Below are 15,886 nucleotides of genomic sequence, written 5' to 3'. Positions count from 1 at the left end.
TATGTATTATGAATAATATTGCTGTGGATATTCATGGTACAATATTTTGGCGCGGATGCACATTCTCACTTCTCTTGGGTTGATACTTAGAAGTGAAATTCTGATTTATATAGTAAAATATATATTTAATCTTTTTAAGAACCTGAGAAACATTTCCAAACTGGCTGCATTATCTTACATTCTCATCAGTAATATATGAGGGTTCTACTGTCTTCTATTTCTTTAAAAAAAAAAAACTTAATTTTTTTTATTATAGCCATTCTAGTAGAAATGAAGCAAATCTCACGTTATTTTAATTTGCACCTAATAGCTACTAGTGTTGAACATCTTTAAATACGCTTCTTAGGTGTTTGCATTTTACTTTTGCAAGTACTGTGTTTATTCAAATCTGCTAATTTTTAACTGAACTGTTATCTTTCTATTAATGTGTTGATCATCCGTGATATAGAATCAGCTTACCATTGTTAGCTCACAGTCAGTGGCTCATATTTTCATTTTCTTCATGGTACCTGCTGAAAGATATTTGAGGGGCATAAAGGGGGCACGCAAAAGCAGTGCTTCGGGAAGCTGCGCGACAGCAGGAACGGGTAGACCGAAGGGCACAGAGAGCTCTTTTTTCCGTTGTAACAAAAGGAAAAGGCTCAGCCACGTTTGGGAAAATCCTCCGGGAATCAAAGGGTTATAGCAGCTCTTTATTGAAGGCTGTTTACAGTCCAGTTAATCAGTAAACCTTTCAAGAGGTTTTCCAGGATTTGGAGAGGAGGAGAAATGAGTGTGAAGAGCTGAGTGGCTATTCAAGAGCTACAGAAATAATTTTCAACCTCGAGAGTGAGAATCCTGAACCGCCTCTCAGATGCTGTCGCGCTGCTTCGTGCAGGGAAGCTAAGCGGAACTGGACCTCGGCCCCTCGATTCTGAGCGGCAAAGAGGCTAATGTGCAGAGCAGGGGGCCCATGTCTGCTGCTCGCTTTGAAGAAGCCCAGCAAGATGTCAGGGCTGCTCTCAGTCCTCCTGCACCTTCTTCTTCTCTTCAAGCTGGTTGCCCCTGTGACCTTTCGTCACCACCGCTATGATGACCTAGTGCGGACCCTGTACAAGGTGCACAACCAGTGCCCCCACATCACGCGGATCTACACCATCGGGCGCAGCGTGCAGGGCCGACTCCTCTACGTGCTGGAATTCAGTGATTACCCCGGCACTCACGAGCTCTGTAAGTCCCGTGCAGTTCTCAGTGCGGGGAGCAGGACCTTCCCTTGCCAATCCCATCACTGGGATTGTTGCTAGGAAGGTTTATGGGACCCTCTACCTTTAAAAAGAACCACTTCTTCTTTGACTTTCCCTAAGTCTCGCCCTGTTCCTTGGGTTGTTTCCTCAATACCTCAGCAGTAAAAAGCGAACCTTTTTTCTTGCCCCCTTCCCACTCCGCCCCCATTGCCCTTCTTTTTTCTTTTTTTTTTCATGTTAGTCACCTTTCATTATCTAGTGGCTCTGAAGCCGCAGAAATCATTAACCCTTCTAGTTCTGCCAAGAAAGAACAGTTCAAGGATACCTCTCCTGGGAACAGCAGTATAAGAGAGCGTGGCATCCTGGAGAGATGGTATTAGCTGGAGCAGTGAATTATTTTGTTACTGTTAGTGTTATTAGTTTTCTTCTGTTATCAAAATAGCCCATATTTGGGGTAAAAATTAGAAACTAGACACAGAAATCCATCTATAATCTCACTAATCCCAGGTGACCATTGTTAACATGCCGGAGTATGTCCTTTCAGACTTTTAAAGTGCATACTTAGCCAGCCCCCGCAAGGGCACATGTTTTTCATAAAATCAGAATCCTACTGTAACTGCTTCTCTCACTTCACGGTCTGTTGTGCGTGGCACCGGGTCTGTGCTTATGTGATTTTTTTTTCCCCTTTGGCTGCATGGCGTTCTGTCCCAGGTTGTTTTTCTTTACACTGATGGTCATTTGTTTCCAGTTACTTGCTGCTGTATGTACAGCAATAGTGACATTCAAGTTGATCAGCGCCTCCTGCAAAGGGTCAACCCCACATCACTCTTTCCTTTGCGCCTCCACCGCCCAGCCCTAACCCAGTCTCCATCACACTGGGTCTAAATCACTGCACTAAAGTCCTAACCATTGCCACTCTCAGAACCTTCCGTTTGGCACAGCAGAGGCCAGAATCATTTCCCCAAACACTGATAGAACGTGCTCCCTTTGCCTTAAAAACTCAGTGTACTGTATTCCAGCCATGATAGCTTCAAAATACCATGGAGGAGAGGTCGGCCGAGTGCTGTGTTGTTGCATGGGGCGAAGAGCCTTGCTTGGAAGCTGCATGCGCCGAGCAGGCACCTGCTTTCACCCAGACGGCGTGTGCATTGTGGCTGTCGGTAAATGTGGGGTTCGTTCTCCTCTTCATATCCTCTTTTTGTTGCCTTTGTATTTTCTGGCACTCAAGGCCCCCCTGTTGCTTTTTTCACGCACTAACCCTCATCGACTCCTCTTCTCTCTTAAGTCCTGTAACTTTCACTGTTCATCCATTCATTCCTTTCATTCCGTCCTTCTACAGATATTTATCAGTCACCTAATATATGCAAGGACTTCAGAAGTAAAGCCAAGAGTAACACAAAGACCCTTACCTCATGGGCCTGGGTTCTAGTGCACTAAAATAAATGGGTAATTAAATATATATTATGTCAAATGGAAATAAGTGCTACAGCCAAAAGCTCAATCAGGAAAGATAAGGGTTCTGTGGAGTATGTGGAGGAGCTGGGAAGGCTGCAGAGGCCCTGGAAAGACCTCTGCCCTGAGGGGTTTTGAGCAGAGATCTGACAGGAGCACGCTGTGCTGGTGTGGGCGAGAGGGGCGTGACAGGCAGGAGGAAGAGCGAATGCAGCGCTCAGGGAGCCAGACCCTGGCTCACAGGCGGGACAGCAAGGGGGACATAGTGTCTCAAGCAGAGTGATGGGAGACCCCCCTGAGAGCTTGAAGCAAACGAATGTGATCTGACCTAAGTTGTTATTATTTATTTATCCTTGGTCTTGTTTTGAGACAGAGTCTAGCTATGCAGTTCAGGCTGGCCTTGAGCTCACTTTGTAGCCCAAGTTGGTCTTGAACACATAACGATCCTCCTGCCTGTCTCCCGAGTGCTGGGATTACAGATGCGCACCACTGTGCCCAGCTTAAATTTTTAAAAAATCACTTTGAATCAAGATCAGCAAACTGCGGCCCATGGCCAGCCACCTGCTTTGATGATTTTTTTGGAACACAGTCACATCTGTTTGCTTTTGTATTGCCTATGGCTGCTTCTACTGAAAGAGTTGAAAACAATATTGCCCACAAAGCCCAAAGGATTACTATCTGGACCTTAACAGAAAAATCTTGTGAACCCTTGATTCAGGAAAACAGATTAATAGGGCTTGGCAGATGCAGGGAGTCCAAGTGGAAATTTATTACATGATCCAGGTATGGGGAGGAAGGGATATGAACCCAACGGTACCACTCTGCCATAAAGGAGGATAAAGATGGGGCAATGGTAGGAAAGTGGGTGCCCCTTGAGACCATGATGTTAGACACGCATGGCTTCTCTTTCATGAAAATCCCAGACTATAAATAAAGAGCAAAATGAAAGATGAATAATAGGAAATAGGAGCTCTTTTTTCAAATGAGGAGGGGAACAAAAGATCAAAGAAAGGAAGAGAGGAAAGAGAAAGGGGATGGAAAAATGATTGGCAGAAAATGGAGATGGGGCTTTTGCAACAGGGAAGGAAGAAGCAGGAAGGGAGTGGAGGGGCGGGGATCATAAAAATAATTAGGATGTGTTACACGTATGTACTCAGTCCCCACAGTAAATGTAGTAAGTACGCACTGCGACCATGTACTAAGAAAATTTTAAAATTTTAAATTAAGAGATTGAAGGAATCTAAAATAGCTTTTCAAATTTTATTTTACTGAATAAGGATATGGAGAAAGCTATCACATTGGTCGTCTATGATCACCAATTTTTCCTAAAATCAAGACATTTTATTTTATTTATTTATTTATTTTACATCACAACATTGTTTATTATGTAAAATTTTCACAATACAAACAAAAATACAGAAATGCAATATATGGAGACAGCTGAGTACAGAACGGGGACTTTCCTCGTCGGGGGGTCATGATGTCCATGTCTAGTAAAATAAGAGACTGCGTATAGGTAGAGACAGGTTGTCGTTCGCTTCACGGTCTGCCCAGAAATGATCTATAAACGCCTTTCCCCCCTGCCGCTTACCATAAAGTGTAAAAAGGGAGTAAAAGGACAATTTCTTTGTTGGTTTCTACCACATGAAAGGTGCTATATTCTATTTTAGCAGGACCAATATATGGAAAATATCTAAATTAAATGTTATTACAAAAATGAAGCAGTAATGAGATGCTGGCCAAAAAAGGCACTAAATGACAATAATATAGACTTAACAGAATTTAAAAAACAAAAAACAAAAAAAGTTGTTATAAGAAAGCTCTCGGAGCACTGTAAGCATATAGATTTTTTTCCATGTGTACTTTTAAACAGTGGAAGTGTCAAAAAATAGGGTCAACTGTGTTAGACTAAATTACATTATTGTGTAGGCTGCACTGAATGGAACCTCTATATTATGATTATCATAGAGAAGCATAGTTTGTGTCATATTATGCCAATTTATCCTCAATGAAAACCTTCCAGCATCCTTTTATTTTGGAATATCCTGTAAACAGTCAAACCACCAGAACATGATTGTACAACAGTAAAATGTTCCCTTGCATTAAATTGAAGACATCTGTTCAATAATAAAAAAAAGAAAAGAAAATGTAGAAAGGTACATTTAGAAAAGAAATGTAGAAAGCCGTTATTTTCTAAGTACACAGCACCCTAGACAATTTAAGGCATCTTAATTCCATTAAGAACAACAACAACAAAAAAAATTTTTGTCCTGCTGGTAAGTCCATCATTTTGACTTTAAAAACTGGTGCAAATTGGTGAAATGAATCCAACACTGATGTCCAAGCTGGCAACTCATACGTAACTGGTGGCCAACAGAGAGTCTAAAAGATCTTTCCTTTCTTGTTCCTTTCCAAGGTTCTTGGAGAGTTCTGTTGCTCTAAAATTCATCGCTGAGCTTCCCAGTTTGCTTTCTCTTCCCTAAACTGATGACATTTTTCCTCTAATTCTTTGTGTTGTGCTTCCAAATTCTTTTCATTTGCTCTTGGCATCGCTGGAGCTGAGCTTCAGAGTCCTTCCGTTTTTGAACTTTCTCTTTGACCTTCATCTCAAACACCTGCCCCACCTCCGTTCCCCATGTTCTTCATCTGGCTACACGCTCCCTTCTTTCTTCTTCCATCTGTGCCAGAGGGCTCTTAGTAAATTGCCATTTGTTCTTGTTGTTGTCTACTCCATTGTAAATGATAAAATCAAGACATTTTAGTGCCAAGAAAAATAAGAAAGACATAATCCAACAGTGGTGAACCTGTGGCTTGCATGCTGCACCAGGAGCAAGTTATCGCTGAAGGCTCCAGTAGGTTCACCATCATGGATGTAATCTAAGATTAAGGAATTCACATCTTAGAAAATCTACCAGATGACCCTTATGAGCATTTCAAGCATTCTTTAGAAAAGACTGCGGTAAGAATACTAAGATACACAATAACAGACTATGCTGTAAAGAAAACTAAGAAATATATACATTTCTAAGGTGAGATCCAGTAAAGGAAAGAAGGTGTGCAAAAACAGTTTTAAAAAACAGTTAAAGGCTGGGGAGATGGCTCAGTAGAATAAGTGCTTCCCTGGCAAACTCAAGGGCCTGAGTTCAATTCCCGGTTCTGGGAAAAAAAAAAAAAAAAAAAAAAACAGTTAAAACCAAGAGCAGAAAGTGGTAAGTTCCATGGAAGGGAAGTCAACAGAGAGCTCACTCCCAAGAAAGAGCCCAAGATGTAAGAAACATCTGAATTGGGCCTGAGAGGATAAGAAGGAGGATTTGCAAATGAGATGAAAAATATTGAATCAAAAAAGATATGGAGGAAGAAAAGTAGTGGGTGGAAAGGGTCACATAGAAAGAGCACCTCTCCTTCCTTTTAAACTTTATTTATTTGTGTGTGTGTGTGTGTGTGTGTGTGTGTGTGTGGCCAGCTCAGCCCACCAGGGGGCGGGGCTGGCCAGCATGTGGTGCTGGGGGATTGAACCTCCGTCCCTGTGTTTTGCTAAGATTGTTCTAAGTAGGTGCTTTAGACCACTGAGCCATCTCACCAGCCCCTCTCCTTCCTTTTAAAAGTGAGCAAGAAATCTGGATGTGGTGTCATACACCTGTAATCACAGCATTCAGGAGGCTGAACCAGGAGGATGGCTGCAGGGTTGAGCCCAGCCTTGGCTACATAGCAGTTCCAGGCCAGCCTCCACTACCCTGTCTCCAAAACTTTCTAAACACAAGTAAAATACATAAATGAAAATAAAAGGGAGCAAAAATTATCTCTCAGTTAAGATGATCAAAGAGGAGACTAAGTATTGAGGCAAAAATAAACTCCTTTGTTTTCTGTGCCGTAAGACATGGCCTTTTCAGATATGAAGGAGGGATTTTAGTTTCCTACAGGCCAGGAAAATTAGGTTTTCAACTGGAATGATCAGCAGTTCTGTTGTCACCAAGACTACTTCAGGCGAGAGGTATTAGGAAAATACCACCCTCATCCTGAAGGATTTGTCTCTGAGAAGCCGCATGCCAAGGTAAATGGCCCAGCAAATGCTAGCTGGGCTTTGCCTTCTGTTACGTTCATTAGCTACCAGTCCTCAGATATGTTCCTTGACCTCTTCTGTCCCTAATTCTTCACTCTGAGGTTAAAAGTGCCTGCTTCACAGGTTTTCTGTGAAGATTAGTAATGATAAACATCAATGAATAATGGTGGCTGAATTAATGGTAGTCGTTTTGAGCCCTGGCATGAATTCTTGGAATCCTGGCAATTGCAATTGGGTTGGAAGGGCCCGAGAATTGCTGGCAAAGACCCAATTAAAGAATGACATTTTTCTTTATTCATTGTTGGATGGATCCGAAAAGATCCTTCTGCAAGGTCAAGCGTCAACGCCACAGGCAACTCTGCCCATCTTTTCTTTTTCTGCACCTGCAGTGGAGCCGGAAGTCAAGTATGTGGGGAACATGCACGGCGATGAGGTGCTGGGCCGCGAACTTCTGCTGCAGCTGTCTGAGTTCCTGTGCGAGGAGTTCCGGAACCGGAACGAGCGCATCGTGCAGCTCATCCAGGGCACGCGCATTCACATCCTGCCGTCCATGAACCCAGACGGCTACGAGATGGCTGCTGCGCAGGTATGGGGAAGACTGAGTTCACCGCACGAAAGGAAAGTAAGCCCGCTGGACAGTGTGCTCCCTGTCACGCTGTGAATGCCGCCCAAAAATAAAACGTCAGGGCAGGCGGGGTGGAACCAACAGAAGTATAACGGAGGGCGAAGGTTGACTCACTCCGTCGTGTAGCACCCTAGGCAGTGCCTGTGCGCGGGGTCTAAGCCTCAGCTCCACACTGCCTGACCGCAAGGTTTTAGTACGAGGATTAGTGCTAACACTCGTAAACTGGAAAATACTATACAGATGGAAAGGGATATTGCAAAATATGCTCTTTCCTGAACTTTTATGTTCGAACCCTAAATACCCTTCTTTTTCCTACATATTTGTTTATTTGTGTTCCTCGGGAAGATTCCAAGGAAACCACACTTTCCCCAGATTTGAGTGTGGGGAATTAATTGTTGATTCTTTATTCATTTTTTAATTTATGTATTTGGTAGAGGGTCTCACTACGTAGGTCAGATTCGTAGTGATCCTTCTGTCTCAGCCTCCCTCACTCTGGGATTACAGGCATGCGCCGCCACGCCCAGTCTTGGTGGCCTGCTTGGTGCATGTGGGGCAGGGCCAGGCACAGCATGCAGTGCCAGGGATAGAGCCCAGGACCCTGCAGCTGCCAGGCAGGCACTTAGACTGCTGAGCTATCTCCCTGGCCTTTTTATTCCTTATTATATTTCTGGAATGTTTGTTCATCTACTGATACAGTAAATCAACTTTTCAGTTTTTTATTTTGGAGTTGTATCTACAGTGAGACAGATAAGAAAAAAAAATGTCTATGGGTTTTTTCCTTGCTTCCTAACATAAATTCAAAATGTCAGTGTGTCTTACTTTAAATCAATGGATTTCCTTTGTGGTTATGCACCAAGATAATAGGTGAAGATTTTTGAAATATGGATTCCCAGGTCCTGCCCTAGACCTACTCAAGGGTAAAGCCAGGTATGTATTTGCCTTGCACAATAGATATGTTTCTTTTAAAATCTATGTTTAAATAAGGGTGGGGGGAGCAGAGGGAGTTAAGTTAAAGTATATTTTAAACCTACTTGAGAATATGGGTGTGGATGAGCGGAGGCAGATGGGGAAAGACATCCAGGATGCTGAATCCGACACAAATTTGACTGTTGAAAACTCACAACTTCCTGCTGAAATGACTCAAGGAGTGAAAAAAAGAACATTATCTACCCTGGAAAAATGCACACTAACGTGCCTCAATACTTGAGCTTTCCACGGGGCAGGAGAATTGGAAAGGGATGTGGCCGAAGACTCCAGCCCGGCTACCGTCTTTCATTAGCTTTCCCTGTGTTGTAGCAGGGAAGGTGGGAAAGCAACTCATTCTTGTCCACCTCCTTTGCAATAAAAAGATAAGGAGAAAGTGAGGAAACTCCCTGCGAGTCACCAGATCCTAGACCCGTGCCTGGGAAGCCGGTCTTCGCTGCCCTCCTGGCAAGTTTTTTTTTTTTTTTTTTTTTTTTTATTTATTTATTTATTTATGTGTGTGTGTGTGTGTGTGTGTGTGTGTGTGTGTGTGGCCAGCTCACCCACCAGGGGGCGGGGCTGGCTGGCATGTGGTGCTGGGGGATTGAACCGCGGTCCCTGTGCTTTGCTAAGCTTGTTCTAAGTAGGTGCTTTAGACCACTGAGCCATCTCACCAGCCCCATGGCAAGTTCTTATTCAGAGGGAGCACACCTTGGATTTGTACCTGAGAAGACTCCTCAGGTTTTCAGACACCACTGGTGCCTGGTATTCCCTCAGGAAACCTACCTGCATGATTATACAGGGGGGATTTTCCTAGCGACCAGACTTCAAAGTCACAAGTGGAAAAGGAGAATAAGCCCCTCCCCAAGATGTCTGCACCCTAATCCACAGATCGAATGGATCTTTTATGTTACTTGGCAAGACAGATTAAGGTTTTAGATGAAACTAAGGTTGCTAACTGTTTGATTTAAAATATTCTAGATTATGTAAATGGACCCAGTGTAACCAACCATAAAGGTCATTTACATGTGTAGAAGAAGCAGGCAGGCATTCAAAATCAGAGAGAGACTTGAAGATGGTATGTCGCTACCTTTGAACATGGAAGAAGTGGTCACAAACCCAGGAATGTAGGTGATCTCGAGGCACTGGAAGTGTCTGGATGTCAGTTCTCATAGAGCCCTCAGAAGAAGCACAGCCCTGCTAACACCTTCCTTTCAGTCCTGTGAGTCACTCTTCTGATCTCCAAAACCATTAAGATAATATGTTTGTCCTGTTCAAAGCCATTAAATTTGTGGTAATTTGTTACAGCAGTAATAGGAAACCACCATGTCACCCTCCCTGCTTAGGGGAAACTTGCGTGGAGGGAAACTGTTTTAGGGGAAGCCTGCCCCCTCCGCAGTGGCAGCGCTAAGAATGGGATGCAGAGCCTCCCACGTGCTGGGAACTGCTGGACCACTGGGCTCTACCTGCAGCCCAGGAACCCCCTTCTTGCTGACCTGAGACCGCTGTGTGCGTGACAGGTCAACTGATGAAGCCCAGGATGGCTACACTGACAAGTAAGATCTGCGCTGCCAAGAGCGGGCGACCAGTGAGAACTCCTGGCAGCGCTAAAGGAAGGCGTTAGGTCGTGGACATGTCGGCCACACTTCAAAGCCGATCAGTGGTTCCGCTGGGATAGAATTGATAGAGGAAGCTTAAAAACCTGTGTGAAGAGTTTCATCCTCAGTGTAATCTGAGACTCAAATGCGAGCAAGGTGTCATGATTCAACAAAAGACCTACGAGTAATAAAGATTTCTTAAGGAAAATCTGAATGGCGGTCCCTCTGCGTTTTCAGCTGCAAATCATTGATTCATTCACCCTGGCAGGAGCAGCCAACAACTTGAGTTCTGCTGTCTCGGTTCACAGGGCTGCAGTGGACTCTGTGGCCCTTCTCTGATGCCACACAAAACGTTAATGGCATTTCAATTTGTGTGTGTGTGTGTGTGTGTGTGTGTGTGTGTGTGTGTGTGTGTTCAGGGTCTCACTACACAGGTCGAACTCTTAGTGATCCTCCTGTTTTCAGCCTCCCCGGTGCTGGGATTATAGGCCTGCACCACCACACCCCAACTCAGTTGCCCACTCAGCGCACCTGGGGGCAGGGCTGGTGCGACATGCTGTGCCAGGGATCGAACCCCAGCCCCTGCACTTGCCTAAGCAGGCGCTTCGTCCACTGAGGGCATTTCAATTTTGACTGGGCCTCTTTTCTGCCATTTTATATATTTAATTATTTGCTTCTATATTTATCTCCCCGTGTATACTGTGAATGCCTAGAAAGCTAAATAATGTCCCACTGAGTTGTCTTCCTAATGTCTACTAGATGGATTTGAACTGAGACTTCAGTAAATGTTGGTTAATTCAATGGCTGACTGAAGTGAATGAACATATGCGCAGATCAAGATAAACTCTGATATATGAGCAGAGAAATTAAAGGATCCAGAAAGTTGACACTTTTCAGAATGGATATGAAGGTCCTACATTCTTTACGAAGGAGGAGAGTAGATGGCTATGGCGCAGTCACTTTGGAAAACACCTCAGCAGTTTTTCAAAAAGTTAACATAGAACGCGTGTCCCTGGAGTTCTCCTGCACGTGCACCTGGGGCAGCATTGTTCATATCAGCCAAAAAAGTCCAAACAACCCAAATGTCTTTGTACTGGGTGGAACAGTAGCGCGCGAGCGCACACACACACACACACACACACACACACCATTATGGCTCACCTGGAGCCTATAACTGATCTTATTTGGAAGTGGAGCCTTTGTAGATATTATTAGTTGAAGTCATACTAGATTAGGGTGAATTCTAACCTCAATATGGTTGTGGTCTTTTTCAAAAAGATATTATTTATTTATTAGATGAAACTAAGGTTGTTAACTGTTTGATTTAAAATATGCTAGATTACACAAGGATCTATTTATTTGTTTATTTATTTATTTACTTGGTATAGGGTCTCGCTGCACAGCTTGTACTCCTAGTGATCCTCTGGTCTCAGCCTCCCAGTGCTGGGATTACAGGCCTGCGCCACCATCCCCGATTGTTGTCTACATAAGAAGGAAGGCTACGATGGGGAGATAGCTCGGCAATCTAAGCGCCTGCCTGGCAAGCACAAGAACCTGGGTTCAATCTCTGCTACCGCATACTGTGCCGGCCCCGGAACCAGGAGTTGTGGCATACACCTATAATCCCAGCACTGGGGAGGCTGAGACAGAGGAATCACTATAACTGCATAGTGAGACCCTGTATCAAATAAATAAATAAATTTTTAAAAATGTTTTTAAAAGTTTATAAAGACAGACACAGGCACAGTGGGGAGAAGGCCAGGTAAAGATGGGAACAGAAACTAGAGGGATGTATCTCCAAGCGAAGGAATACCAGAGACTTTTCAGGAACTGCCCCAAACAAGAGCATACAAAGAGGGAGGCTTCCGAAAGCATCACCCTGCTGGCACCTGAATTCCAAGCCTCGAGCTATGAGAGAAGAACAACTGTTTTTAGAGCCTCCCCCTTCCTAGTGATTTGTTACAGCAGCTCTAGAAAACTAATACAGCCCATTGGCTAAGTGGATGGATAATGAAAGTGTGATAGATCCTATAAGAGAACTAGGGAACAACAAAAGGGGTGGAGGCTACAGCCTGGCCACATTTCAAGAACATTAGGCAAGTGGGAGGGATGGGAGAGCATGTGATGGACAGTCCCTCTTAGGCGACACATCTGGAGGAGAAAAATCTACTGAGATAGAAAATGATAACCTAGGGCTGGGGTGACAATGAGGGGTGACTAAGGAACAGTAAGATTTCTTTTTGTTGGTTTGTTTCCTTGCACCGAGGATTGAACTCAGGACCTTGTGCTTGCTAGACAGGCGCTTATGCTGCTGAGCTATCTCCCCAACAAGATTTCTTTTTAGGGTGCTAGAAATGTTTAAAATTAGATTGTGATGACAATTGTACAACTCTGTAAGCACATGAAAATCCATTGAATTGTACATTAAAAGTGAATGAATCTTATGGTATATAAATTATATGTCCATAAAGCTGTTTTGGGGCCCATGAAGATAGCTCAGTAGAATAAGCCCTTGCCTGGCAAGCTCAGAGTCCTGAGTTCAATCCCCAGTACCACAAAAAAAAAACAACAAAAAAAACCCTATAAAGCTGTTTTTTGAAAAATGAAGGTTTTAGCCAAGTGGGGTGGTGCACACCTGTAATCCTAGCACTCCAGAGGCTGGGGCAGGAGGATCCCTGGGAGTCAGAAGCTAGCCTGGGCAACACAGTGAGTTCAAGGCCAGCCTGGACTGCATAGCATGATTCTGTCAAAGAAAAAAAAAAAAAGGAGTAAGAACAACAACAAAAACAAAAGTTTCCATACTTTTACGATCTTGAACCACTCCATGCCTGTTAGAGCTCTTCATGGGCCCGCTGCCTCCTCCAGCACTGGGCCTTCAGGAAATTTGAAGCACACCTCTGGGCTTTGGATAAGTAAAAGAAGAAAACGCTACATCGTTTGATGAGTTAAACAAATACCTAAAAGAGCTATACTGTGTTCTCTAACTATAAGATTCAATCTGAAACCTTCATTTTTTACCTTTTCAACTTTCTCTTAGGGCCCAAACACATATGGATATCTGATTGGCAGGAACAATGCCAACGGAGTGGACCTAAACCGAAACTTCCCTGACCTCAATACCTATTTCTACTATAATGAGAAGTACGGAGGCCCCAACCATCACTTGCCTCTTCCAGACAACTGGAAGAGCCAGGTAGGAGATTAAACTTTGCAACCAGAAGCATGTAAAACAGCATTTGAAAATTCTTGCTGCAAGATTGCCCAATAGTCTTCAGCTTAAGTAAACAGGCTAGGAAACTGAATGTCAGCTGAACTCTGTGAGGTTTTCTAAAGCAATAATAACTATGTTTGTCTTACTTTTCTTATTGCTGAGACCAAATACCTGAAACCATAAGTTAAAGGAGAAAAGGTTTGTTTGGCTTACAGTGTGTAGAGGTTTCAGCATACAGTCAGCTGGTTCCAAGGCAGGGTAGCCTGACAGAGGGGCATCGCAGAGGGGAAACAGTTCATGGAAAGGCAGGCAGAAGACAGCAGCAGCAAGCAGCAGAAGTAGCAAGTAGCAAGCAGCAGCAGCAGCAGCATACCTGTTTTCTGCGCCTTTATATAACACCTAGGCTACAAGCCTATTGATTGTTGCCACCCCCAACCACAGTGGGGTTTCCATTATCCACACCCACAATCCCAGCATCACACCTGTAATCCAGCCACCTCTGAAATTCTTACCTGTGACTGCATGATGCTTTAAGGGGACAAATAGTTACAAGCCATGAAAGCAGCTTATGCTGTTTTCTTTTCCTTTGTTCTCTCTCTCTCTCTCTCTCTCTCTCTCTCTCTCTCTCTCTCTCTCTCTCTCTCATATGCTGGGGATGGAACTCACAACCTGTGCTTGCCAGGCAGCACTGTACTGCTGAGCTACATCCCTGGCCGTCTTACTTTGTACTCTAGAACCTGCCCCAATAACTGCATGAGGCTTTGGGAGGACAGCTAGACACAAACCCTAACAATCCCCAACACTTTTTAATTTTTTTTTTCCTATTTGGAGAAAGGATCTCACTAAGTTGCCCAAACTGGGTTCATATCTGTGGTGCTCCTGCCTCCCGGAGTGCTGGGATCACAGGCGTGCATTGCCAGGTCTGCTGCACAAGTTTTTCACGGTTGACGTTTCAGTAGATTATCAGTGTGGTCAGTGCATCAATTAGCGCTGTCTCAGTTTTTGCTTTATAGATGTTACACTTGTAAATAAAATACATTGGTGCCTCAGTTCACTAACTTAATTTGGTTTTTGATTTTGAGAAAAATGGCGCCAGTTCTGTTTGTGTGGGGAAGATGGCTGTGGTTCGGTTTGTCACCCGATATGTAGTTTGTGAACAGAAACAGTGTTGTCAGGTACTTTTGTTTAAGAACCAAATTATTTTTGAAATGAGGCACCACTGTAATTTAAATCTACATGGCTAGGCTAGGGAGATAGCTTAGTGCTTGCCTGGCAAGTGCAAGGTCCTGAGTTCGATCCCTGGTACCACACACACACACGCAAAAATCCACATGGATAATAATTGATAGAATCAGGTTTAAAGTCTAGGATTCCGACTCTTGGAGTTTTGTTTTGCTTTGTTTTGTTTTTTTGAGACTGTGCCTTGCTGTGTTGCAGGCTGACCTTGAACTTGCTCAAATAGCCCAGGCTGACCTTGAACTCCCAGAGATCCTCCTGCCTCAGCCTCCTGAGTACTGGCATCACCAGTACACCTGACCTTTCTACTCTTAATCTAACATCCTTTCTACTACAGTAAGCTATTGACAGAGAACTCTAGCAGCTGACAGAGCCACTTGCACATGGTAAACTTGATGTGGCTATAGACAGCTCCAGAAAGAGGGTCAGGAGGTCTAACCCTTATGGGGTTTTTGTTTTTGTTTTTATGTTCACCCTTACAGTTTTTCCTCTTCTCCAGCTGTATGACCCTTGACACACTTAGCGTTGTCCCTGAAGTCCCCTTCTGGATAGGAAGATCGGGCCTTCAGAGCTGGCTCTGGGTCCAGGTGGAGCAATTAACCCATCAACATCACATAATCTCTAAATGTGCATCCCGAAAGGAGAAAAAAATCACTGAGGACTATAAGTTACTTACATATACTACAAGCACAAGTGGGTTCAGGGCTTTCTCTAGAATAACTCCATAGTATATTATAATGCCACATAAGTTTCCTTCTGAAATAGGATTCTGTGAACTTGCTTCTGGGGACCAGGATCCCAAAGCTCACTGTTCCCAGCCACACTCCGCCCACCCGTAGGACTCGGTTGTCTTCAGACCCGCTGCCTCCTCTCCCCAGCAACCGTGGGGCAGCTCCTGTGGCACCTTCCTCGCCAGTTTCCCCCTTGTCACAGGTGGAGCCTGAGACCCGGGCTGTGATCCGCTGGATGCAGTCCATCAACTTCGTCCTCTCAGCCAATCTGCATGGCGGGGCAGTAGTGGCCAATTACCCGTATGACAAGTCGCTCGGACACCGGCTCCGGAGTTCACACCGCGCGGCCACCACCCCCACCCCCGACGATAAGCTTTTCCAGAAGGTATGCAGAAGGGCAGTTTGTCTTGCCATGGGAACCCCGCGTGCAGGGGACCCAGAGCCCCCTTAGGAACAGGACCACAAAAGGCAATAGAAGATACCACTGCTTGTGGGCGTCTTACACTCCAGTAAATTACATCTTGCTTTACGTAATAAGCCATAAATTCAGGAAAAAGTAAAAAGAAAGATTTATATTATAATTATCAAAGTATAAAAAAGGCCTAAACTAATGGCAAACAAGAAATAAGTCAAAAGACAAATAGTGCTATTGGTAAGCTGATGTGAATTTCGGGGGGTCTGATTTACAGTTTTATATTAATATGCCTACGCTGCTGAAACAGAGACCATGTACATGAGAAAGGTTTGAGTAGCAATTTGAAACAATATAGTATTTATATATACTTAT

General features: G+C 44.1%; 1 protein-coding gene across 2 annotated transcripts in view; it reads left to right on the top strand.

Annotated features, from left to right (window-relative positions):
• Positions 1–774: 774 nt before the first annotated feature.
• Positions 775–15,886, top strand: part of Cpn1 (carboxypeptidase N subunit 1) — a 29,073-nt gene continuing 13,961 nt past the window's right edge. The window contains exons 1-4 of one of the 2 annotated variants that reach the window (XM_023709092.1): positions 775–1,209; positions 7,125–7,321; positions 12,959–13,114; positions 15,302–15,484. In XM_023709092.1, the coding sequence (XP_023564860.1) occupies positions 933–1,209; positions 7,125–7,321; positions 12,959–13,114; positions 15,302–15,484 (813 nt within the window). In that variant the 5' untranslated portion in view covers positions 775–932. The remainder of the gene's footprint in view (positions 1,210–7,124; positions 7,322–12,958; positions 13,115–15,301; positions 15,485–15,886) is intronic. The other variant, XM_004625545.2, reaches the window with a different exon arrangement.

Source organism: Octodon degus, unplaced genomic scaffold (assembly GCF_000260255.1).
Source record: "Octodon degus isolate 3935 unplaced genomic scaffold, OctDeg1.0 scaffold00010, whole genome shotgun sequence".
In the NCBI taxonomy this organism is placed as follows: domain Eukaryota; kingdom Metazoa; phylum Chordata; class Mammalia; order Rodentia; family Octodontidae; genus Octodon; species Octodon degus.
Note: the sequence above shows the minus strand (reverse complement) of the source record. Positions and strands in the feature narration are given on the sequence as shown.